Genomic DNA, 25,756 nt, shown 5'->3' with positions numbered 1-25,756 from the left:
CTCCTGCTGCCGAGATACTGCTGGAGCTCAGGTGTCCCATAGGGGAGCAAACTTTCTGGCAAGGCCCTCTCCCCCTCCCAACACATACAGAATACAGGTGCCATCAACTCAAGTCACGGACTTGAGTGGAACCTGCCGTCCACAGTCCTGCTCTCTGCTGGCCACCAGTGCCCCCTGCTTGTCTCCACTTGGGGCCAGGTTGGGAAGGTGGACAACAGGATGCACCAGGCACATGAGGTCAGCATCCAGTGAGCTCTGCAGTCTTGGGAGCGCCCCCTCTTGGAACAGACCCTTTGGGGGGGGTCAGCCTGAGGCGAGGCTGGATTGCACATGCTGCTCTTGGGTGCAGCACAAGGACAGACCTGGACCACACTGGGCGCCGCTTGCAGCCCTGCCCTGCCTGGAGAAGGGGGTGAGGGCACCCTCTGTTCAGTTCAGAACACGTCGCTGGGAACAGCACGCCCCAGCCAAGGTCTGCACCGCCAGGGAGCAGGTGGGGGAAGCCCGTGACCCGGCGTGGCTGGCACTGCTAGTAAGAGTGGAAAGAGCTTTGGTAAACAACCTTGGGAGGACAGCATTCTGGCACAGCAAGTTAAATTACTGTCTGCAGCACCCACATCCTATCAGGGTGCCAGCTCGAGTCACAGCTGTGGGCACTTGGACACCTCTCCCCACAGCACGTGTCGCACTGCTGTCTCTCGTCCATGGAAAACCATGTGCCAGGGTGTGAGAGCGGCCAGCTGACGAGCACAGCGGAGAAAGACTTCACTCCATTCTGACCTGGTTCCCTAAGTCATTCCCAGGACAGGAACGGCATTTGTAAGCAGAGTCCACCCAGGGAAGGGTCAGGGTGTTCTGCTGACAGCCTAAACCTGGTACCGTCAGCTGGGCAGGAGTTCAGGAACACGGTGGGAAGGAAAGCTGTGAAGCCAGGGAGTATATGCAGCGTGGGCGAGCACGCCGAGGCCATGGCCTCAGAACCAACGTACGCGTGTGTGTACACGAGCCAGTCAGCCCACAGGATGTGGGGCAGTGAGGCTGAGAGCAGGGATGGAGGGGCTTGGGACTGACAGCTGGCAGTGACTGCACGGTCCTCACACCAACAACCTGCATTCCAGAAACATCGATGTTAAGAGGTTGCTGGCTGGGGTCCGGTGTGGTCGCCTAGCTACCTGGAACTACTCAGACACCCACCCAGCTGCTTGGCAGAGTGTGATCCAGTGCCCGCAGGATTGTAGGACACAGCCCACCCCAGATCCCACGCCTGAGGTGAGGGCATCTACTCCTGGCAACAGAACACACACCGGTGCCCTCAGCAGCCTCTCCCCTAGGTTGCCAGAGACAAGCTTGGAGCTTGACAGTGGCAGGCGCAGTTCACGAGTGAGCTATCGCGTGCTACCCCCACGTGACCCAGCGCCTGCCAGCTTGCCCTCCCAGCACACAGCACCCTGGTGGAGAGAGATGGCATGTCCGCACTGTGAGCGGGCTGTCTATGCAGACGGACATTCGCAAAATGCATTTACGACAGAAAAATGTTCAAACACACCTGAGTGAAGTGGAGCCCCGGCAGGTGCGAGGCCTCAGCAGGCTGGGTGGGCTGGTCCCCATCCCGCTACTCCGCTTCCTGTGCAGCCTGGGAGGCAGACAGCGGGACCCCTGCCCAACAGGGCGCCCAGGAGGAGCTCCCAGCTCCCTGCCCAGTCCTGGCTATGTGGGGAGTGAACTGTGTGTGGAAGAGCTCTCCTATCTACGTCACTCACCTTTCAAATCAAAAATTAGTAGTTTCTTCCTTTTGTCTGTTGTTTTGTTTTTTAGGAAATAAGTGACAGAAGGGCGTGTGCAGGCTCTGTCCTGGGGGGCTTGCTCTTCACGGGAGAAGAGCGTGGGCAGCTTTTAACTGCTTCTCCCCTTCCCCCCCCAAGCTGTGTTCATGGAGGAGCCGCACAAGCGCTGGGTGGGTCAGAGTGGCTTCCTAGATGACAGGAAGCAGGGGTCTGGCTGGGTGCACTGGGCTCTCCTGCCCCACCCCATTGTGGCCCTGAGGCACCCCGGGCTAGGTCAGCAGGTCCACAGCCACCCCAGCCCAGAGAGAGGCAGGCCAAGGTGTGTGGGGCCCCAGAAAGGAAGCTGAAGTGGCCCATCCTACACCAGGAGGAAGTACCCCCACCACCCGACCCTCCCTGGCCAGCACACAAGGCAGAGACTTCTAGCAAATTCAGTTTCCTTTTCGTTCACCAAGAGGTGGTGAAGGGTGCAGGAGTGGTTTCCACAGCACCTGCCTGGCCCGTGGGGGTGGCTCTTCGGCCACAGGCCCAGGTCCAGCCCCATCTCCAACTCAGGTCAGCCAGTGACATTCCACTCTCGGAGGTGAGAACCTGAGGCCCAGAGGCCAAGTTCACAGCCAGATCCACCCGGAAAGGAAACAGGAACCCAGGTGGTAAGCCCCCAGGCGCTTCAGACCCCAGCCCCCAAAACAAAAGTGGTAAGTGAGCTGTAAACCCCTGCCATGAGCTGCAGGGCCAAACCCACCCGGTTGAGGACTGTGGCTCCTTCTATGCTGCCATGCGCCTCTCCAGGGAGCCCAGGGAGGGGGCACACGGGGCACCATGTGTGGCCATGGACCCCACAGGAGCTCACCCCACCTTCCTCTTATACCCATGTCACAGCTCAGGGGGATGGGGAACTGGTGGGCCTCAAAGACCCCCGAAGCTCACAGAGGGGCACACCCCGGACCCCACTGCTAGCTCCACTTCACAGAGTGTGAGTGAGGAAGCCATCAGACATGCCAGCTACAGAGTGACAACCACTTCATACAGATCAGTGGCCACATGCCCTTGCTGCAGCCCTGGATGCCAGACCAGGAAACAGGCACAGGCCAGCAAGCCTTCCCCAAGGTCCCCCAACTCTGAGGATAGAGGGAAGAGAGGGGGGCTACAAGCTGGCTGAGCCAGAGGTGCAGCCCTCCTGCCTGCCACTTCCTGCGCCGCCTCCCCTTCCTCCTCGCCCTCTGGCCCGGGAGGAAACCACCAGCCGGCCCACGGCCCTTTCTCTCCGCTTCCTCTTTCCCACACTGGAGGCTGGGCAGCTCCGGGCCCCGCCCAAGCCAGGGGCCTCCTGCACAACTCCTCAGGCACTCCCTGGCCTCAGTGGCTTCATCCAGGAAGCCAGAGCAGCCCAGCAGCCTCGTGGAATCACTTGTGCGGGACTGGGCTCCCACCCCACCCCACATCTCATCCAGCCCTCAGACACCCAATTACCCACACCAGCCCCTGACTGCCCCCAACATCTGGCCTGCATGATCTGGCCCGACAGCTGGGGCTCTCTGCCCCTTCAAACTGCATTCCACGCAGCACCCCGCAAGGACCTCATCAAGCAGGCCACACCACTGGCCATGAGTGCCTTGGGCTCCCCGAGCCCAGCCCCCTCAAGGGCTATGGGACCCCTGGGGAGTCCCTGCCTCCTGATATGCAGCTACCCACCAACGCCCAGTTTGAGAGCCCAAGACACATATGAGACCCCCTCCAGAGAGCCACCAAGTGCCAGGTTCCAATTCCCTTTTGGCCACTCACCAGCCGTGGGACCAGACACAAGCTGCAGAAGTCCACTGGGAGTGACCCCAGCGCTGCCTTCAGAGGACTGTTGGGAAGGATCTGGGGTGGGGGGTGGCAGAGTTGCCTGAGGTGTGCAGGCTCAGCTGAGCACCCCAGTCGTACTCAAGAGGGAAATGGGAGGCTAGATCCCAGACCTGGGCAGCAGCTCGGCCAGCTGGCCCGAGCCTCTCCTGCGGGTGGGGGCTTGGCACAGCCTCAGGACTCCCACATGACATCCCTCCACTGCTGATCGTGGGCCCTTCCTGTGACTACACCGGCCAGGTGACACCCTGTGGCCTGTGGACAGAGCTGGTCAGCAGGTGGCCAGGGCTCCTTGGACTCTGGGTACAGATCTATAGCTGCCTGTCCCTACGGGAGGGGAGGTCCCAGCACCCGGGGCAGTGTCTGGTAGGGCAGTCAGAGAAGTGGGCACACAGCTCCCCAGGCCACGCGTAAGGACCAAGCCTGTAGTTGCACTGCCACTGTGGGGCAGCCCCCACCAGGTCTCCCAGCCTGCCACCCCAGGCCTCCAACAGCTCCCACAGTTTTTATAGGAAGGCCTGAGGCTCCCTGCAGCCTCCTCTTCTGCCCTGCTTCCTACTCACTGCATGTCCGCAGAGCAGTATATACCGGCCACCCCTACCTTCCTCTCAAGGGCAACACTGAGCGGGGAGGCAGGGACCCCTCAGCCCTGGGCTTGGGCCCTTGCCACAGCCAGGTGTTCTCAGTGCCCACCCTGCAGGCAGGCCTCCTTGTGCAGAGCTCACCCCACAGGGTGGCTGCTGCCCCTTCACAGATGGGCTCAGGGTTGCACGGCAGGAGTCGCCCACGTGGCTGCCTGTCATGTGCCCCAAATCACAGTGCACAAGGGTGCTCAGGTGCAGCCCTTCCTGTCCCCTGGCTACCAACTCTGGGGTCACAGGTCAGCGGTCAAGCCTGGTCACCATGGTCTGAGTGCCCTCGGCAGCAGCCCCAGCACAGGGCGAAGCTGGGGCAGCGGGCCGAGCCAGGGCCATGTGAGGGCACCCGGCCCTGAGCCACTGCTACCGGCTTTGCAACCCCACAGGCCTCCTGACGACCACCAGGCCCTTGCCGAGCAGGGGGCTCTCAGCCCCCGGGATGGAGAACGCGGGGAACCTTCCCCAGTTGCCAGCAGTCCTGGCTCCTGGCACAGAGCTAAGCAGCACCAGTGTGAGCCCTGCCCCAGCACACGGGGCCTCCAAACAAAAATCTGTAGAAATTTTTTTAAAAATGCATGCACTGGTTTTTTTTAATAACATGTATTTTCCTTAATTTTGATTCTTTGAAAGGCAGAGAGACGAGCTGGCACTGAGGTAAGAAGCATAAAGCCTGCAGCTGTGGCATCAGCACCACCCACTTCACATCCAGCTCCCCGATAACGCACCTGGAGAGGGCATCAGAGGATGACACAAAACCTGGGGACCCCGCACCCACATGGGAGACCAAGAGGCTCCTGGCTTCAGATAAGCCTAGTTCCAGCCACTGTCACCATCTGAGGAGTGAACCAGAGAATGGAAGAGCTCTAAGTCTACATTTCAAATAAATAAATAAATCTTTGAGAGCAAACAAAGGCAGAAACAGATCCTCCATCTGCGGCTCACTCCCCAACGCCCGCGCTAATGGCTGGGACAGAGCGAGCCCACAGCCGGGCGCCTGGTGCTCCATCCAGGTCCCCCTGTGGGTGGCAAGGACCCGTCACTGCCTCTCAGGGGGCCTTATCAGTAGGAAAAATTAGAGCCAGAACTCAAAGCCAGGCATCCCAAGCGAAGGCCCTACTGGGCAGGAAGAAAGTACCCACCAAATCCAGGCCCTCTTTCTTCCAGAGCCACTGCAGAAGCTGTTTTTAAAGTGGCAACTTTTTACGAGACTTCGGACATACAGATGAGAGCAGCCGGGACAGGTTGCTGAGAGGGCGTGGCCGCACAATGGGGAGCCACACGGACGCTGCAGCAAAGCCCACATGTATTTTTCCCGCCAGCCACATCCCAACGATGAGTCCGGTGGTGGCCACCAGAAAATGCCAACTTCTGGCCTCCTGGGTGGCACCCCGTACCCCAGCCTAGCTCACAGGTGGGGAGGAGGTCTCAGGGGCTTGGGACGCTGCGCATCTGCCTCAGTCCTGGCCATTGCTGCTCCCAGGGAGTGAGCCAGGAAGCGCAGGCCAGTGCATGCACCTGCAAGCACCGCTCGGCCTCTCCCTAGTTGGTAACCGCCTTTCAAACACACCGCTCCAACCAGGCAGTCCCAGGGAGGCAGACGCCCATGAGGATACAAAGTAGACTGAGGCGGGCTCTGTCCTGATGCTCTGACCCTACAGGAAGCTACCCTCAGCCATGCGCCCAGGCAGCCCCTGCCGTGTCCCCCACAACCTCGAGGCCAGCGGGTGCCTCCCGGCCAAGCACAGCTCTTCACCCCAGGACACTCCTGCTAAGCTGCACTCCCCCAAGGCTCTTTTCACACTTGCCAAATTAGCCTTGTTCATGACAGTGTACACACACCATCCACACCCACCGGGCTCACCACAGCCCTTGTGGAGAGAGAGCTCAAAGCCATAGAACAGGGACAGGTTTGCCAGCCACCTCCCACTCCCTCACCTGCAATTCAAAACGCAGAAGCAGCCAACACATCCTGGGATGCAGAGAACAGCTCCCACCCAACTCTGATTCCGCCGGGAGCCAGAGTCCTGCCCTCCAACCTGGGGAGAGCGAGGGGCCTGGCAATGGGAGCAGGGCTGCGACACCTGCCCCTCACCACCCACATGTTTTGACCCCCTCCATGAACGTCCCTCTCCCGGCCCTGCCCCGACACACTGCTTCCACTGAGAGTCTCCACCTGGTCAAGGACTGCATGCCCAATGTTGGCCCTGGCACCCCGGATCAGTGTCATTCCCCCTGGCAGCCAAGACCTGGCACAAATACAAAGAGGCAGAGAAAAGCTGGGTGGCCCCATCCACCAGACACACCCAAGGCGACAGCTGGAGTGTGGGCACACAGGAGCAACAAAGCCAGCTGCCAAGGGCACAGCTTTTCCAACCATCAAGAAACACCAGAGGGTGCATAGCGTTTCCTGGACAGCGTTGAACCTTCTAGAAGGAACACACCAATCTTGCTCAGTCTCAGCCTTGGCCAAGGTTCCCAAGCACCTCAGATCGCCATGCCACTGGTCATAGGACACCCAGGGTCAAGAGAAGCGTCCCTGGACAAACAGCACAGTCCCACACGCGTCCTCCAGACCATGGGGCCACCGCAGGCTCCCCAAGCCCTGAGAGCGGCTCAGTGGGTCACACCTGCACCGGGCACAGGGACACCATCACAAATCCCCAGGTGTGTGGCTGGGGCACCCACAGAAGCCAGAAACCCTGCACCATCTCTGCAACCTTCCTGCAACCATAAAACTTTAGGAAGTAAACCAAGTTTTTGAAAAACCCATCCTTTGCCTTCTGGGGGTACTCTGCAAAGAACCCATCTGCACCCACCAATGTCATGTCCACAGTCCCCAGGGGCGCAGCAGGGCGTACCTTGGGCGGATCGAAGAGTTCTAGCAGGAGCTCGGGGCTGTCAGGGCCGGCACGGCGCAGCGCCAGCCTCCCACGCTGCCAGCGCGCCCCGCTGTCCATGGACGCCTCGTCGGCCAAGCTGTAGCGCAGCGCTGCTTCCTTGAGAGCCTCGGGCGGCGGCTCCCGCGACAGGTTCCAGGGTAGGAGCTTGCGGGCCAGGCCGGACCGGGCCGGACCCTCGCCGGCTTCCCCGGCCACGGTGGCAGCAGCAGCAGCCACGGCGCCCACGGGCAGCTCACCGGCCGAGCGGCGCCGGAAGATGTGGCGGAGGCTGCGGCGCAGGTGCTGCAGGGAGCAGGGTCCCGGCGGCCGCGGCGGGGCCAGCTCCTCGGAGCTGCGGGCCTTGGGCAGGCCGGCAGCGGGGCCCGGGCCGAGCTCGGCGGCCGACCCCTCGGCCTTGACGGGGGCACCACGGCCCGTGTCGCGGTAGTCGCGTGCAGACGCGGCGGCCCGGGCCCCGTCGCGCAGCTCGCGACAGAAGTAGCGCTGGAAGAGGTCGGTGAACTGCAGCGACACGAGCTCAGCGCGCAGAGGGGCGTGCTGCGGGTGCTCGCGGGCGAAGAGCCAGTACTGGCGGGCCAGCTCGCGGGCCGCGGCCACCGCATGCAGCTCGCAGAAGTCGCTCCAGCCCCGGGGGCATGGGGACGCTGCCGCCGGCAGGGAGGCAGTGGGCGTCGAGGACGCGCAGGAGGCCGAGGAAGGCTGAAGGGTGGGCCCGTTCATGGCGGAGACCGAGGTGGTGCGGCCAGGCTGAAAGACAGGGAAGGGTGAGCGAAGGAGTGCGCTGGCGGACAGGCGAGGCCCAAAGCCCCCCGGATCCCGTGCGCAGCAACCCTCCGGCCTGCGGGCCAAGGTGGACACCAAGCAGTGAGACAGCTGGTATGCCCACACATACGAAGGGGCTTCTTGCATAATCCGGACACCCAAGAGTCCTGTAAGGTTGCTCAGGTTGCACAGCACGTGGTGCATGCCCCCATTTAAACCTTGGGAATTCTTTCCTTCTAGAATTTTCCATGTAATATACATTCAGACTGCAGGTTTAAGACGGGAAATAAAGTGAAGCCGTGGATGGGGGGGGGGGGGGCTGCCTGCAGCTTGGTGAGGGATCCCCTGCCCACAGCAGGAGCAGAGAGCACCCGCGCCGTCCACACTGCCGGCCCGGTCACACCCTGGCACTGAAGTTGCAAAGGAACACAGGGCAGGTGTTTCAGCTGTCTGTAGGAATGGGAAAACAGACAGCCCACTACCCAGCAGTGCCAGCTGGGCTTAGCGTCCGGGTACCCCAACATGCTGCCTGTTCAACAGCAGTCGGACAGGAGGCAGTCCCCCAACAGTGCAGCTGCACAACCGACTTAGAACCACACCTACAGAGCCAGTAAAACCAGCTGCTTTCTCAACCACTCGGGTTTCTGGGTTTTTTTTCCCCAGTTTTCCTGACACTCCGAGCTCGCCCATCCCCTACCTCATCCCCCAAATGCCTGTGATAAGTAGATCTGTCCAAAGTTAGAAGCCTGGAACTCAATCCAGGACCTTAGGGCAGTGGCAAACTCCAGGGTGCAGGAAGTCAGGCCCGGAAAGACCTCAGGGAGCACACTGGTCGGAATCCCAAGATACTCCAGGCTCTGTGGGAACTGAACTCACTTCAATGGTCATCAGATATGGCCTCAGTGGACCCTGGGTGGGGACCAAGACTGGGGTGCCAGGAGACAGGCAGCCCAGGCAGGTTCAGGCCCTGGCACTACCAGGGACGAGCTGGGCAACTGGGAGATGCGCTGGCCTGCCTCAGTTTCCCTGATGGCACCTGCCTCAGGATCGGCATGAAAACCGAGGTAATGAAATTTAGGGGCTTGCTGCTTCAGTCACTCCTAACAGCGTCACTGATGGCCATGGAGCTAACCAAGGAATCACACAGAGCACAGGGATCCCCCACGTATCCTCTTGAGATTGGAGCAGAGTTCCCGCAACCTCACCGTGGGCCCCGGCTCCCAGCTGCATCCCAGAGGCTGCACCCACCTGCCAGGCAGGAGCAGAGTGGATTCACTGGGTGCCAGGTGGAGGTCCAAGGCCACAGTGGCTTCCACTGCCACAACCCAGCCCTAGCCCCGCTACACTCAGACTGCAAACCCACAGTTCCACTGCCCTCCGCCTGTCTGCTTCCAGGCGCACAGTTTGCACCACACGCAGGCCTGACTTTGCCCCCCAGCACACTGTCACTCACTGCCAACCCCCTCCCAGCCAACCCAGGCTCCAGAGACCACTGGGCCCTCTCCCTCCATCTACAGGTCCCAGTAAACAGCAAGAACTCACTAAGTGGCATTGAGTGAACCTAAGACATTACTCAGAGTTGCAACCTCTACTCCCCGACCCCTGCCCGAGCAGACACAGGGCTGACAACAGCTGCCACGCACCACCCGGGGCCTGCAACACTAACCCTGCACAGCCCCAAACATGCAGCACAGGCCAGATCCCACAGGGTCTCCCACACTCCCTTCCTGAGTGTGGCAATGCTGGGAGCTCTCCCCACCGTGCCCCCTCCTAAAGGTCCCCCTGAGGTCCGTGGTGTGCACTGAGCCCTCACAAGTCGACCCCTGGGTGCCATGGAGGGGACAGCTCTGCATTCTGCTGTGCTCATCGCTGTGCCCATTTTATAGACAGGAACCTGAAACCAAAGTGGTAGCCCGTGTGGAGTCAGATGTAGAGTGGGTTGCTGCCCACCTCCTCTGTGCCAGGTGAGCACCACCAGGGCAGAGACACTGGGATTAAACGATGGGGACAGGGTGGGCTCTGAGGAAACTGGAGATCTCGGGCAACTACACCGCTGCCGGGGTCTGTGTGGTGAATGTGGGTAGCAGGAGAGTGTGATAAGCATTGTTCCTGCAGCAGAGCGGCAGGGGGCTCCCCGCTGTGGCAAGGCTCTGGCGAGATGTTGCTTTGAATACCTGAATGCAGCCTGCTTCCCTCTGCATGGACATCAGAATTTGCCACTGTAGCCTATTTCGGCATTGTTTGCCCCTGCGGAGTTAAGTATAGTATCTGTGTGAGCTTGGTAGCTGATACCGCCTTTAGCAAAGAGGTTTTTACAACTTACTGTCACAGCTGCCCCCATTTGGTGGGAACCTGTTTAGAGCCTTCTCTCTCCCATTCACCATATGCTAATCAAGGGTGCTAACCCTCCAGGTGCCAGGGAAATCTAGTCTTTTCTTTCTCTTTCATCTTTTGGGTCCTGCCTCCGGACACATTCCTCCCTTAGCTGACACAAGAGGAATGTGTTACTGATCAAGCTTGCCTTAGGTGAGACAAACGTGAAAAGTCTGAGCCAGAGTTTGACTGATTCTGTATAAATAAAGAAAGGCACTATTGTGGGGTCCACTATCATGTTCTAGTGGTCCGTCTCTCTTTCTCTCTTTGCGACGACTCCATGCACACTTCACGAATTCCGAACCCTGGGCCGGAGCTGGACTCCGGCACACCGCTTGCTCGGCCCCTTCAGTGCTGTGTGACCCAGAAGGTCTCCCTCCCAGAGAACAGGCCAGGGCCCCGGTGGGAGGGCAGGTGCCTGCCAAGTGTTAGGACATGGTTTGCCATGCCTGGGTTTGAGGGCCAGCTCCACTCTCAATCCCAGATTCCCGCTGACATACACCTGAGCACCCAGGGAGGCAGCAGGGGCCACCCAGGTGGAGTGCCAGGCGGGCATCTGGGGAATGACCCGGAAACTATTCTGTCTTTTTAAGTGGCAATTTTGGTGTTCTTTCCCTGGTGTTTTGAAGTGACTTTATTAGAAAGGCAGATTTAAGGAGAGAAGTAGGGAAGGAGGAAGGGAGGGGTGAGAGTTAGTTAATTTCAATCCGCATGTTCACTCCCCAAACAGTGACAATGGCCAGAGCTAAGCTGATCCAAAGCCAGGAGCCAGGAGCTTTCTCTGGGTCTCCCACAAAGATGCAGGATCCCAAGACCCTGGGCCGTCCTCGACTACTTTTCCAGGCCACAATCAGGGAGCTGGAAAGGAAGTGGAGCAGCTGGGACACGAACCAGCCGGGGTCCATATGGGATGCCGGCAGTTACATGCAGAGAATAAGCTGGTCCCTTTCCTATTGGCCACCAACAGTCTGAGAGCTGCTGCCCTTAGGGCTGGGCAGCGGCTGGGAGCCCAGCAGCAACCACTGTTTTACTGCTGTTACTGTCAGAGAAGGGTGGCAGCCTGGGCAGTGCAGCTTGCAAGGACCAAGCCGTAGTGGACAGCAGCCTCATGGGCCGGGCCGGCAGTGGGGCAGCACAGCAGTAGAATGAGAGATCTCAAGCGGCTGCAAGCAGCAAGTGGACCGGGGAGCCAAGCCCAGGAGTGGCCTTGGTGCGGTGAGCGTTAACACCCTGCCGGGGCCTGGGCAGCTGAGAGCCCACCCTGAGCCCAGACATGGGCTGAGACTGGGGGAGGGGTGCAGGGCAGGAACTCACCTGAGGCCTCTCCTGGGCCTCCATGCCCCCTCCAGGGTCCATAGGGCCCACAGAGGCCTCCAGGGCACACCTACCCTGTGCCCCAGGAGGTGCTGAGAGCCAAGCCCCGACTGGCAGTAGGGCAACCAATGGGCAGTACAGGGCAGAGGCCTCTCTGGGGTCACCTGGTGCCCCAGGGACATTTATCAGGCCGGTGCAGTCAGCCAGAACAGGACCTGGCCTCTGTCTCCTCTGCTCCCAGCGCAAGCCTGCTGCGGCAGCCACCACCCCACCCAGGCCCCAGGAGGCGGGGAGGCCATGGGCGCGGGGCTTGGGCCTGGGCAGCCAGCAGCTCCCTCAGCGGCCACCCCTGCCCTGGGCCAGGATGTGGCTTCACCTTCCACCTGCCCTGAGAGAAGCAAGCTGTGTGCCTCTGCACACAGAATCCGTGGGGCCACGAGGGCCACATGAGCGCCACTCCACAGGGCAGGACCTCCCAGATCCCTCCACACCAGGCAGCAGGCCCTGCAGGACCTGGCCCCCCAGCAGGCAGCCTGTGACTCAGCCCTGTAACCGGGCACACATTTCCTCCCCTCCCAGGCCTCCCTGGGGATGTGCCGCCTGGGTAGCAGCCCAACAGGGCTGGAGGGGGGACATCCGGGTGGGCCCCTAGGGGCTCCCAGCTTGGCTCCCAGCGAGGAAGCCTGCAGCCTAACCCTCTCCCCGGCCATCTGCTCAGCAGTGGGGCTTCCGGCAGGGGTGGGACGGGCAGCCAGCAGGACCTGCTCCCCTGGGGAAGGAGGAGGGACCCAGGGCAAGGCAGCCTAGTAGCCCTGAGACTCCTTGGTGGTGGGGGACAAACAGTTGGGCATCCACAGGGTTACCCCCTCCTACTGCCTGGTTTGTCCCAGTTCCCACGGGGCCCCTAGTCCTCAGGAGTCCAGGAGCTGGGATGCAGGGCTCCTGGGTCCTATTAGGCCTGACTCAGCAGTAACCCAGCTGAGTCACTTCCCCTGGGTGCCTGGCACACCCACCATTGAACCCCCAAAGAGGGCAGCTTCCAGGGCCACGGGGGGGGGGGGGCAGGGCGCGGGTGCAGCCTCCGGCCCCACCCAGCCAAAGATGCTGGGCAGCTGTGGGATCCCCTGGAAACATGGCTACTCAGTGCCAGCCCCTCTAGGCACCACCTCACACACACCTGGTGCCCCCCCTTCACAGGGGCAGAGACCTTAGAGGAGTGAGGGCCTCACATAAGGTTCACACAACCACGACTCCTGACACAACTGCCAAGGTGAGTGCAGCCTCCTTGGCTAACTCACCTGCCCCAGACCCACGGCTGGGGACTGACAGAGTGCGGGTTTGGCCCCAAAGCCCACGCTGCTCCAGGGAGCATGGCAGTGAGCGGAAGTCACCCGTGCTTGCCTCCCCGGCCGGCACCTTGGCTCAGCTGGGAAAACACTCCTGCACACACTCTCCGAAAGGCTGTGGGGTTCCCCCAGCAATCACAGCCACAGGAGACACCCAGGCAAACTTGCCTCCAAGGCCTCCTCAGCCCACGCAGTGGGGGTCACAGCCCAGAATGCAGATTCCAGAAAGTTCCATCTCACTGGGGAGGACGACCAGGGGCAGAGCTGAATAGCGGGAAAAGCCAGCACTGCCGGGGCCCTCCCTGCCACACCATCCAGAGCTCCATGGAGTTACTCAGCTGACGATCCCAAAAAGCAGACTCTCTTGTCACACCCATATCACAGATGAACAAACGGAGGCCAGGGCCATTGTGCAGCAGCTTGGAGCTGCAAAGTGCCATCACTTCATCCTGCCCAGGGCCTTCAGAACTCTCACCAAGACAGAGCCCCAGGACTGAGTACATCCCCCAGCCAGGACCACCCCCACCCTACGCAAACGCCAGCAAGGACAAACACCACGTGAGCACCTGTAATTGAGCCCTTTGTGCCGGGCGGCAGGTGCTTCTCACCGGGCTCATGAATCCCACAAGGCAAACCTGTTATTATCCCATTTCACCCAGAGAAAGCTGAGGCTCCTCAGGGCCTGGGGCCCACGCCCTTCTTCCTCCCCTGCTGAGCAGAGCCCCTGATGTCCTCTGACCCCAGCTGCTAGCAGCCCCCCAAGGGACCCACAGCTGTTCCAGAAATGCTCACCCTTTGGCCGCAGCAGGCGGGGGTGTGGGAAAAGGCTCAGGCAGGCCTGGAAGCCTTCGGACGCCCGCAGAGCTGGGGGCCTTGGCCTCCCACCCCTGAACTGGCTCTCCCCCCTCAGGGCACGCCCTCGGGACCTGGGTGTACACTGATGGCAATGCCAGATGTGACTTGGGCTCTGTCCCTGGCCACTGCCCATGCCCACCACTCTAGCAGGCAAGGCCACACTGTCACCCGAGGAAGCGGCCTGGCCTGTGGCCAGCAGGTGTCCGGCTGGGAGGATGTTCACCTCCGGGATCAGGCTGCAGGCCAGGCTGGCCGCGGGGCCTGGGCCACGTGCCCTGGAGCCCCCACCCGCCGCCCCCTCTCACTTCCTCCCGGGCAGGCCGGTCTGGCAATGCCCCCACCCCCCAGCCCAGGACTCCCAGCTGCAGGCAGTGACCTCCTCACCCACATCATCGCGGCCCCGGAATGGGGAAGAGAAAGGAGAATGAGGAAATTAGAGGAAAGCTCCCGGCTGTCCACAGGCCCCTCCTCCCCAGTTCCTCAAATGCAGGACCCCCGCCCCAGCCAAGCTCCAAGGAACTGAACCAGCTAGAAATCCCCTCCCGCTGGTGCCCACACCTAAGGTCCACGCCCCCTCCTCTGCTTAGTGGGGGTCCCACCCCAACCCAGGCCAGTGCAGAGCGGGACGAGGGTCTCCCTCCCAGCCACAGGGTCTGGGATCCCGGGTCTGCTCCAAGCTACATTTTTCACTTCCTGGGGACCCAGAATTGACCCCCGACGCCGACCCCTCCTCTGGGGCCCAGCTGCGCCTGAGCGTGCTGGGCCGGAGTGGCCACAGCTGACCCTCGCCTCACCAGCGTGGGCCGGGGTCGCCGCCGCGCGCGCCTCGCCCGAGCCGGCTCCCCGGGGGTCCCGACCCCACCCCACCCCGAGCAGCCGGGGGAGCTTACCTGAGAGAGACGGGGTGCGGACCCAGCCGGCCCATGGCGTCGCGCGCCCCCGGCCCCCCGAAGCCCCGAGGGAGAGGGGCGGGCCCCCCGTCCCCGGCGCGTCCGCTCCCGCGCGCCGGCTCCTCGCTCGCCTCTCGCTCGCGCGGGGCTCAGGCAGGAAACCCGGGCTCGGAAGATGGCCAGCGCCTCATCATTTCCGCCGCCAGCGCTTGACAGTTACGAGACCGGGCGCCCCCGGGACGCCGCCGGGGCAACTTGGCCGCTGCTGCTGCGGCTGCCGCCGCCGCCGCCGCCGCCGCCGCCGTGGACAGCGCGGGGCCGCGACAGTCCGGGCGAGCTGCCGGGAGGAGGCGGTGGCCCGGGCCCATGCCGCCCCGCGCCGTTATGTAAAGAGGAACCGGCCGAGCGAGCCGAGCGCGCCGCGGGGACGCGGGCGGGGACGCCGAGAGCCACGCCCCCACGAGCCCTGGCGGCCCCGCCCACCACCCGTGCCGCCACGGGAAGCCCGAGCTGAGGGGCGGAGTCCCACCAAGCCACGCCCACCACGTCCTCCTCTATTCGCATCGCGCAGCCAAAAGGGAGGCAGCCGCCGGAGGGGCGGGGCGGTCTTGGTCACGCCCCTCCCCCATGCCTGCCCGTCACGGGGCGCCTTGGCTGCGGGGGCGGGGCCAGACCTGGGGGCGGGGCCGGGGCGCCGCGCTGTCCGGCCTCCAGGGGACGCTCCCGAGCTGCCACCGTCTCCCTCCCACTCCCTCCCAAGCGCGGGGCCTTATCGCCGTCCGCCGTGCCGAGGATGTGCAAGAGCGCCCCGGGCTTTCATCAGCATCGCCTGGGGAACGGGTCCGGCCCCGCCCGGGCCCGTCTATCCGCCTGGGCTCCCGCACTCCGACCCGAGCACCTGCACCCCCACACCCCCGAGCTTCCACTCCTCCTGGAAGCCCTCCTGAGTTGCTGCTCCATGGCCTCTGCGCCTCCCGGACTTGGTCGCCCCCTTTCCCCTGGGTAGGGTGTGAGGCTGACCATGCGGCTCTGCCTGGCGCGGCAAGGAGCCAGGCCAGCCGGCCCTTCCCACCGCGCGCCCCCTCCCCCAAGAGGAAGCAGGTTGCCCACGCCCCCAGTTCGGAGGGGCCCCCACCCTGCTCCGATCCTCTCCCCTCGGGTGTGACGCGATGGAGGCAAACGCCCTGTGCCGCGATGCGTGGCAGCGGGTGGTGGGGGCTCTGCTCCAGGAAGTGCTGCCCCAGTGGGGAATCCCGCCCTGCCCCCCCCTCTGGGCTGCAGGAAGGGGTTCCCCAACAGGTGGGTATTTCCAGCCTGCAGGGAGGGGGTGGGTGGGGAGGAGGGAGGAACTGAGGCTGGCATAGCTGGGGCCCGGGGGAGGGGCGCTGGACAGATGCCCCCTGAGCAGTCGGTATGCCAGCTACTCCTACAGGCCAGCTACCAGCTGGGGACCCCAGGGAGGGGCTGAGAAACAGCTTGCCTCCACATGCGGTCCCAGCATCCCATATGGACACCGGTTGCTATCTCAGCTGCCCCACTTCCCGTCCAGCTCCCTGCCAGGGCCCTGGAAGGCAGGAGCGGATTGCCCCGCCCAGGTCTGCTGGAGGAGGGAGCCTCCACCCACCTAACACCCACGTGGGAGACTAGGCTCCCAGCTCCGCCTTGGCCCAGCTGTTGCAGCCATTTGGAGAGAACTAGCAGGTGCGAGATCTCCCTCTCCCTATACCCCTACCTTTCAGGTAAAAAAATATTTTCAAAATTACCTTTAAACAATTTTTAATTGGAAAGGCAGATTTTACAGAAAGAACAGAGACAAAGATCTTCCATCCACTAGTTCACTGCCCAAATGGCTGCAATGGCCGGAGCTGAACCGATCCAAAGCCAGGAGCCAGGAGCCTCCTCTGGATCTCCCACACAGGTGCAGGGTCCCAAGGCTTTGGGTCATTGTTAGGTTTTAAGTGCACTGAAAGTTCTCATAGGAACAAAATGGGGGTGGTAGAAGAGCAAAGAGAAAGAGGAACACATGTGGGGGCTCCTTTATGCAATTCAGGTGAGCCTGCAAGGTGGGGGGGCAAGGGGAACTGGGAGGGGCTGCAGGTGGGCCCCAAGGGGTTGGTGACTGAGACTGTCACAAGTGATTACCTAAGGCTGATTGGTAAGTGGGCAGGGATTGGGGAAGGAGTCTCCTGAGATTGGTGGGTGGGGTTCTCAGGTAAGATGCCAGGTTACACCTGATTGGTGGACAACTGGCATAGTGTGAATTTCATGAGCTATGAGAAGGAAGTGACTTGCCATGCAGGATGGCAGGGTCTGGGTCTCCAGAATGATATTTGAACCACTGCTCACAGCCATTCCCTGCTGCTCTCCCAGGCCACAAGCAGGGAGCTGGATGGGAAGTGGAGCAGCCGGGACACGAACCAGCACCCATATGGGATCCCCAGTGCTTGAAAGGGGAGGATGAACCAATTGAGCCACAGCACCAGACGCAAGATAAATCTTCAAAAAACAGACAGACATCTCTGGAGAGTTGTCTGGGGCAGGGGAGAGGGGTTGGGGGGACAGTACAGGAAGGAATGCCAGCAGGTGGGAAGAAAACCTGAGAAGGGGAGGAAGAGGTGAAGTGGGAGAAGCAGTGCTATCCCACAGTGTCCCGAGGGTCTGGGGTGGCTGGGAAAAGACTCTGAGGACAGAGGGACCTGCTACAGGCTCAGGCTGCAAGGTGTGACATTGGGAGCCCCTTTAGGAGCGTCCCCCAAAAGGCTGCCAGCACCCTGGCTTTGGCCCGAGCCACCAGCACTCCCCTCTCTGCCCCTCCCACACTCACTGCTGACAGAAACCTGGGGTTCCCCTCCTTTCACTTGCTCAGGCCTGCTGCGGCCCCTCCCTCCCATGACTCTGGGAACTCCCACACGTTTGGCAGCCGGGGAGGCAGGCACCACCGCGGACCCCCCCACACACACTGGTGGCGGTGGCAACGCGAGGAAACGAAGCTGTCATTTGAGGCTGCAGCTGCTTGAAGAATGAGACCACAGGAGGGAAAGGCCACAGGGGTGTAAGGCAGCAGCCAGGGTCAGTGGGTCCACAGTCACAGCTGGCCCAGGCTCACCACAGGGTCCCAGGCCATCGGTGCAGCCGGCGATACCAGGTAGCCAATTAGCAAAGGAAGGGCCCCTGTCCTCCAGACAACGCACCCATCTACAGTAACGGATTGATTAGTAATAGATGCTCTGGATCATTACCAGATTCACAGCAAAGATCTACCCCAGCGTGCAAAGGGACAGCAACCTTGAACAGGTGCAGCTCAAACATGGGACAAACGGGGGCGCTTCTTCGCAGCCTGGGATACTGCTGAGATAACCGCAAGCCTGGACAGGGACAGCATGTCATTTGGCACCCAAGGCACAAAGGCCCTGGGCTTGTGACTTCCAGTGAGCGAGAGTGGGTGCAGTGCATTCAAGTAGGTGAACAAGGCAGGTGGACGTGGGGGATGGGGTGTCCAGGAGACAGGAAGAGGCTGGGAGCCCCAGCCTCTCGGGGGTCCCCTCTCCCCTCCGAGACAGCACTCATGAAGGAGCTTCTGTGGGGGGAGGGTGGCTTCCATGGAGCACATGACTGATGGCTGTGACACGAACACGACCCACAACCCTATCTGGGTCCTGACACCTGACTGGCAGTCCTGTGTGCAGGGTCACCTGAGCACCTGGGCTGGCTCCAGCAGGACACCCTCGGGCCACACTGCAGGACCAGGCTCCCGGCCTGACTGCCCTGCTTCCCACCAAGCTTCCTGCTAAGGCAGCAGGTACTTGACTCCTTGATACCCACACAGAGGACCTGGACTGAGTGCCAGGCTCGTGGTCATGGCTTGGCCCTGTCCTGGCTGGCGTGGGCATTTGGGAAGCGAACCAGAAAATGGGAAATCCCTCTGTGCCTTTCAAACAGAATGCAGTGGAGGGAGGGGGTGCAGCAACGGTGGTCTCAGCCCTCACTGCTGCGCTGGCTGTTCCCTCCACTGGGATGCTGTTCCACCAGAGGCTTCCTAACTCACTTCTTCCCCTCCCTGGGTCTCTGCTGCCCTAAGGCAGACCCCTCCCCCTCCTGGCCTCCTTTGCTGCACCTGCAGCCCTACTGCCCTCTCCCCACTGTGTTCCTGGCACTGTGGAGGTGACAGGTGCTCACAGCAGGTAGACCATATGTGCAGACCCTTGGCACCTGGTGCCTGTCCCCTGGGCTGGGCTGACTCCCCCTAACAATGGGTTGGGGTGGGGGCTGGGAAGGCCTTCAGAGGAGAGGCGCGTCACAGGCTCCTTCCTTCCGCTTTCCTCTGGGCGCAGGACTCCCAGGCCAGATCACTGGGCAGGGGCCCCAGCTGCCCAGCCCCCTCCCTCTGCTTCCTTCCTGTTTCGGACATGCCTCTCCAAGGTTTGGCTGCCAACCGGCTGTGCCTCTTCGCCACCTGGACTGAGGAGGTGGGAGGCTGAGCCCCATAGCCACTAGCCCTAACCCTTAAGCACCCAGGATCGAAGGAGATAGAGGCCAGGAAACTGAGGCACGCGGCGGGCAGTGAAGCGACCGCCCCAGGTGCAGCAGGGGTTCTCCACCCCAGGCTCCCCACCCCCATATGGCAGGGCGCCCCTCACCCTTATCCCCGGTGGCCTGGGAAGCTGTGACGCCCCCTCTTCCGCCACCGGTTGGGGAATCTGGTTTCTGCGGGAAATGACTCACTGGCCTGAAGCCCGGCAGATAATTATTCACTTCCAATCCTGGCAATTACAGGCCCTACAACCTACAACCGCTCCGCCGCCGCCCCCCGGCCTTGCACGCGGCGCGGGGGCCCCCTGGTGGTCATGAGGGAAAGACCTTCGCGGAAGCCCAGGTTGGCCCAGGTCCAAGCCAGCGCCTGAATGTCCACCCAGGTCTCCCACGTGGGTGAGGCAGCCCAACCACGCTAGCCTCATCTGCTGCCTCCCAAGTACATTACCTGGGAGCTGGATGGGAAGTAGGGGTGGACACAGGCCCAGGCACTCCGATGGGGGATGCTGGCATCCTAAAGCAACTATGTCATAGCCCCCACCCCAGTCTTGGGCTCCACTGGCTGAGTCTCCATCTTCTCCAAGATGGCAGTAAAGGGCTCAACCTGCCTGGTCAACTGTGGGGAAAGTCAGACAATGCAGGTAGGAATTTCGGCCATACAGCAGGTGCTGCATGATTGCTGTCGGTTACTCATACTGCAGGCCCTGCACAGGTCCTCCCACCTTCTGCATGCCGTGCCGGCTGCTCAGGGGTGAACAGAGGCATCTGGCAGCCCTCTGTCTTCCTGCAGTTGCTGACATCTGTTTGCCTTCCTTGTCTTCTGCCTGGCAAACTCCTGCACATCCTTCAAAACCCCTACCTGAATTCCACCTTCTGCAGTGCCTGTCCAGGACAGAGCTCCTGGCCTCGGGGCCGGGGTTCTGCTCACCTCTGGACCCCTGGGGGTCAACTTGATCCTGATGGCGTGTCAGATGTGCAAAAGAGGATGCTGAGAGCATTCGAGACCACAGGTGCCGCACTGGGACGGAGGGAGACACCAGGCACAGGCTCATGGTGGGAGTGCTGGGTCCGCTCACTGCTCAAAGCCGTGGGGAAAGGCCAGCAAGCTGTGACTGGAGGCGTCAGGCTCGCAACAGGCAGAGCCGTAAGAGACCTAGAAAGGCAGCTGAGTCAGCTGAGAGTAAGGACTCACCCTGGGGGACACCAGGCCGCCACAAAAAGGAACCGAACCCTGCCACCTGCCACAGTGTGTAGGGCGCGACAGCCTGATGCTGAGGGAGAGCAGCCAGAGGCCGAAGCTGGGAGCAGGAAGGCAGCTCCCAGGGATGCAGGGGATGCTCTGAGCAGCAGCCGTCCTACCATCTTGTCCAAGAGGAGACCCAGTCCAAGCAAGGGAAAACTGAAACAGTGAGACTCTACACCCAGACCCAGTCGCACCTGTCCACCACCAAGCCAGAGGGCCGTGGCCCTGGAGGCAGAGATGTGGAGGGAACTCCAGGAGGCTGGGGTCCCACGGGGGTAGGGAGACACGAGTCCCTCAGACACCCGCAGTCCCTCCTGGGAGTTAAGGACACATGGTGACCTGACTGGCCAGTAGCCGGCAAAGCCTCCGACAGGCAGGGCACACCACACTGTGAGGACTCTGAGCTCCCTGACCCACAAGCCTGGGGACGCTCTTCCAGATGAGGAAGCTAGAACTCAGAAAAGTCAGGATCTGTGGCCAAGGTCACACAGCTGGCCAGACCGTGAGGACCAGAACCTGTGTCTAGAACCAAAGCATGGAGATGGATTAATTTATCAGAGAGACTGAAAGAGAAAGCTCTGCCATCTGCTGGGTGCCTGTGATGACCAGGATGGGACCGGGCTGGAGCCCAGAGGTGGCAAATCTACGCAGGGCCGGAGGTAGGCCGTGTCAGGAAGCAGTGGGGACTGAGGCCTAGGGCAGGCCCCATAAAGGAGGGGCAGGGTCAGTTCTGAGAGCAGAGGGCATGAGTCCTGGCCAGCTGCCATGGGTAAGGGGGCGAGACCCTCTAGGTCTACATGCCAGGAGGTGGGGGACAGCACAGCGCAGGCAGGGAGTTACACTGTGGCACCACAGGCTAAGCTGCTGCTTCAACACCTGCATCCCTCATGGGCGTCGATTCCAGCCCTGGCTGCCCCACTTCCTATCCAGCTTCCTGCTCACAACAGCCCAGGACAGGCAGGTGACAGCCCGTGTGTCCGGGCCCTGCTGCCCACCGGGGAACCCCAGATGGCATTCCAGGCTCCTGACTTCTTCCCAGCTCAGGCCCAGCTGAGTGGACATCCTGGCATTTGGGGAGTGAACCAGCGGATGGCACATCTCTATCTTTCTGTGACTTTCAAGTATGTGAAAAGAAAAAGGAAACATTAAACCAAGAAGATATCCTCAAGCCCGGTGCAGCAGCCTAGTGACTAAAGTTCTTGCCTTGCATACACTGGGATCCCATATGGGCAGGTTCGTGTCCCGACTGCTCCACTTCCCATCCAGCTGCTGCTTGTGGCCTGGGAAAGCAGTGGATGACAGCTCAAAACCTTGGGACCCTGCATCCGCCTGGGAGACCTGGAAGAAGCTCCTGGCTTCGGATCAGCTCAGCTCTGGCATTGCAGCCACTTCGGGAGTGAACCAGCAGACAGAGGATCTGTCTCTCTTCTTCTCTGTACATCTGCCTTTTCCAATAAAAATAAATAAGCCTAAAAAAAAAAAAAGGTCGGGCCCGGCGGCGTGGCCTAGCAGCTAAAGTCCTCACCTTGAACGCCCCGGAATCCCATATGGGCGCCGGTTCTAATCCCGCAGCTCCACTTCCCATCCAGCTCCCTGCTTGTGGCCTGGGAAAGCAGTCGAGGATGGCCCAAGGCTTTGGGACCCTGCACCCGCGTGGGAGACCTGGAAGAGGTTCTAGGTTCCCGGCATCGGATCGGCGTGTACCGGCCCATTGCGGCTCACTTGGGGAGTGAATCATCGGACGGAAGATCTTCCTCTCTGTCTCTCCTCCTCTCTGTATATCTGACTTTGTAATTAAAATGAATAAATCTTTAAAAAAAAAAAAAAAAGGTATTCCCACCACCCAGGACATTGGCACTGTTGTAGGGTTTTTGAGCCCTGAATTCTGCAGCAACCTCAATTCTTGTCTCGCAGGAAAGAAGAATTTTCATGCGGACACAGTTTAGTTTTAAAGTAAGATTTACTAGAAAAGCTAAGAAAGGAGACTCCTGTCCTAGTGACGAGAGGGGGTTCTGAGATAGAAAAGACCCGTGCATGGGGGGTGTTGGGACCCTTTAAAGCATTAGTTCAAAGAGGGGGTTTTCCAAGGGCAAAGGAATTTCCTGGTCTCCAGGCATCTGCCTTTGGGACAAAAAGACCAGAAAGGTGCTAGACAGGATATTCCAGGCCTTAGGCATCTGCATATTACTTCCTCCTGTCCTCCTCTCAATGATAAGGAGATAGGCCTGGGACCCTCCCACACAATGGCCGGAGGTAATGGCTGGTGCTTCAGGTGGGGAATTGATATGCTAATAGCACCCTGTCCCTTGGAAGAGACTGCTCTGGTGAATCTAAAACATGATGGGGACATTTCCTTTTATATTTGGGAAGAAAAATGACTTGGGGACCCACAATACCCTAACTGCCTACCACCCAGTCTAACTCCTCACACAGCACCACCTCCCTTCTGCATACCCTGGGGGTTGGGTCCTTGTTGTGGAGACTGCCCTACTCCTCTCCCCCATCCCACACACAGTATGGTTGGGCCAGTATGTACGCACATAATTTCAGTTCCTTCTTTGTGGCTAGGGCAGCCCACGCTGGGGTAGGGTGGCCACAGGGGAAGGAAATCCTCTCCCTACAGTGCCAGCTTGGGCCTGGTCCTCCTCCTGCTGCGGCTCAGGGGGAGGGGACTCGTGGGAAAGACTGGGGCTGAGCATGCAGGGAACCCCAGTTCAGGGCTTTGTCACACCTGTGGTGCTCCTGCTGCAGGTGGGGCAGTCACTGCACCCAGAAGTGCCCCTAGTTCCTTTCAGCTCATCCTCCCCTCGCATCTCCTCTGTGGGTCCCCCTCATCACCTGCTCCCTCAAGCAAGGCTCTGAGCCTTCCTTAGCCCTGGTTTCCATGTCTGCAGCCCCTGATCCTCCCCTGCCCACTGGCCACCTGCACGCTTCAGACTTAAAAATATTAACATCGCAGGCCCAGCATAGTGGCCTAGCGGCTAAAGTCCTCACCTTGAACATGCCAGGATCCCATATGGGTGCCTGTTCTAAACCCAGCAGCCCTGCTTCCCATCCAGCTCCCTGCTTGTGGCTTGGGAAAGCAGTCGAGGACCGCCCAAAGCCTTGGAACCCTGGACCCACGTAGGAGACCTAGAGGAAGTTCCTGGTTCCTGGCTTCAGATCAGCGCAGCATCGGCCGTTGTGGTCACTTGGGGAGTGAATCATCAGATGGAAGATTTTCCTCTCTGTCTTTCCTCCTCTCTGTATATCTGACTTTGCAATTAAAAAAATAAATAATTCTTTTAAAAAAATCTTAACATCTCCTCTGGCAATGCCAGGATCCTCATACACAGATCACAGCTTGGGCCCACCCCTCACTGCACCTGCTGCCTGCCCCCGCTGCCTACCTCCCCTCCCCCAATCCAGTGTTTGCCTCTAGCCAGGGTGGGCCACTTAACTTTTTCCTAAAAAATGACATATGAACGTGAAGTCCCTGTATCTGGTTTCTTATCATTTTATCTACTTATTTTATTTGGAAGGCAGAGAGGAGGGAGAGAGAGATCTCAAATCTGCCAGTTTACTCCCCGAATGTCCATGGTCACCAGGGCTGGGAACTCCAGCCAGGCGGCCCATACAGGTGACAGGGACACAGTGCTAGGGTCACCTTTTGCTCCCCCTCAGGGACACATGAGCCAGAAGAGGGAACCAGAGGCAGAGCCGGCATGAGGGTCTGGGTATCCATTGCCTGCACTGGCCATTCCCATTTCATTGGGGAAAGCCGGTGGCAATGTGGTCTGTCCCCTGCAACAAGGCTGGGAGCAGGACTGCAAGAAGCCATCACCCTGAGGCACTGCACCTGGGGATGAGGGGGTGGAGGTGCCTTCTGGGTAGAGGTGGCCAGGGGCAGCACAGGTGTGGAATGGGGTGCCTTCTGGGAAGGGAGGGAGGCCAGGTGGCTGTGCAGCCTAGGGGAGGTGCCACCAGCCAGAGCCCACTGTAACGCAACCTAGGGGACCCCTCAGGCTGCTCAGCGGGTTCCCTTTGCAGGTTGGCAGGAGGGAGACCTGGGGCAGGGGGAGATGCCAGGGCCTGGGATGCGGAAATGACAGCTTGAAGTGGAGGCTGGGAGGTAGGATCCTCGGGCAGGCATGGTGGGCACAGCCTACTTCTGTTCCCAAATTCCTCTTTCAAGTTCTTGTGACTCACTGTCCCCTCCCCACAGCACCTGCTGGCCACAGGGGCCCAAAGGTGGGGGTGGGGTGCAGTCTGTGGAGGTGCTCAGAACTGAGGAGGCAGCACGCAGAGGCCACCATATGGTTCTGTGGGTGACCATGCAGCATAGCACGGGCACAGGAGGAGGGAGGCGTGGGGCTGGCTGTCTCCACTGGGTGGGCCTCCTTCCTGGGTGACAACAGTACTAGGAGCTAGGGAGTAGGTGGCTTCCAAACACTGAATGTCCCAAGTGTCCCCCAACGGTCACTCTCTGATCGGTATGGGTAAGTGTGTGGTGCGGTGGTTAAAATGCAGGTTGTGGGGAGGGGCTGGCTCTGTGGCCTAGTGGGTTAGCTCACTTTCTACAATGGTGCCGCACCATGACAACACTGGTTCTGTCCCAGCTGCTCCATTCCTGATCTAGCTCCGTCTGTAACCTGCAAAAGCAGTAGAGGGTAGCTCAAAGCCCTGGGACCCTGTGCCTGCGTGGGAGACCCGGAAGAAGCTCCTGGCTCCTGGCTAAGGGCTGAGGAAGCTTCAGCTCTAGCTGTTGCAGCCATATGGGGAGCAAACCAGCAAATAAAATGATAGAAAAAAAGATTCTCATTGTCTTTCTCCCTACCCGCTCTGTAATTCTTTCAAATATGTGTATGTGTGTGTGTGTGTGTGTGTGTGTGTATATATATATATATATATATATATATATATATATATATTTTATGTTGTTGGTGGGTGGAGGATGGCCCAAAGCCTTGGGACCCTACACCCACATTGGAGACCTGAAAGAAGCTCCTGGCTTCTGGCTTCAGATTGGCTCAGCTCTGACTGTTGGGGCCACTAGAGGAGTGAACCAGCAGATGGAAGATATTTCTCTCTGTCCCTCCTCTCTGTAAATCTGCTCTACCTTTCCAACAAAAATAAATAAGTCTTTTAAAAGTTGCTGGTAGGGCCTGGCAGTGTGGCCTAGCAGCTAAAGTCCTCACCTTGAATGCACCAGGATCCCATATGGGTGCCGGGTTCTAGTCCCAGCAGCTCCACTTCCCATCCAGCTCCCTGCTTGTGGCCTGGGAAAGCAGTCA

The 25,756-nt window shown here is 60.4% G+C and overlaps 1 protein-coding gene across 2 annotated transcripts in view; it reads right to left on the bottom strand.

The window, feature by feature from the left end:
- Positions 1 to 25,756, bottom strand: part of SH2B3 (SH2B adaptor protein 3) — a 31,250-nt gene that overhangs the window by 4,497 nt on the left and 997 nt on the right. The window contains exons 1-2 of one of the 2 annotated variants that reach the window (XM_058656885.1): positions 14,711 to 14,789; positions 7,129 to 7,917 (exon numbers count right to left, since the gene is read on the bottom strand). In XM_058656885.1, coding sequence (XP_058512868.1) covers positions 7,129 to 7,890 — 762 coding nt within the window. In that variant the 5' untranslated portion in view covers positions 7,891 to 7,917; positions 14,711 to 14,789. Of the gene's footprint in view, positions 1 to 7,128; positions 7,918 to 14,710; positions 14,790 to 25,756 lie in introns of those variants that run through there. The other variant, XM_004595297.2, reaches the window with a different exon arrangement.

This window comes from Ochotona princeps, chromosome 29 (assembly GCF_030435755.1).
Source record: "Ochotona princeps isolate mOchPri1 chromosome 29, mOchPri1.hap1, whole genome shotgun sequence".
NCBI lineage: Eukaryota > Metazoa > Chordata > Mammalia > Lagomorpha > Ochotonidae > Ochotona > Ochotona princeps.
The sequence above is the reverse complement of the archived record's forward strand: the minus strand, read 5'-3'. Positions and strand labels throughout refer to the sequence as shown.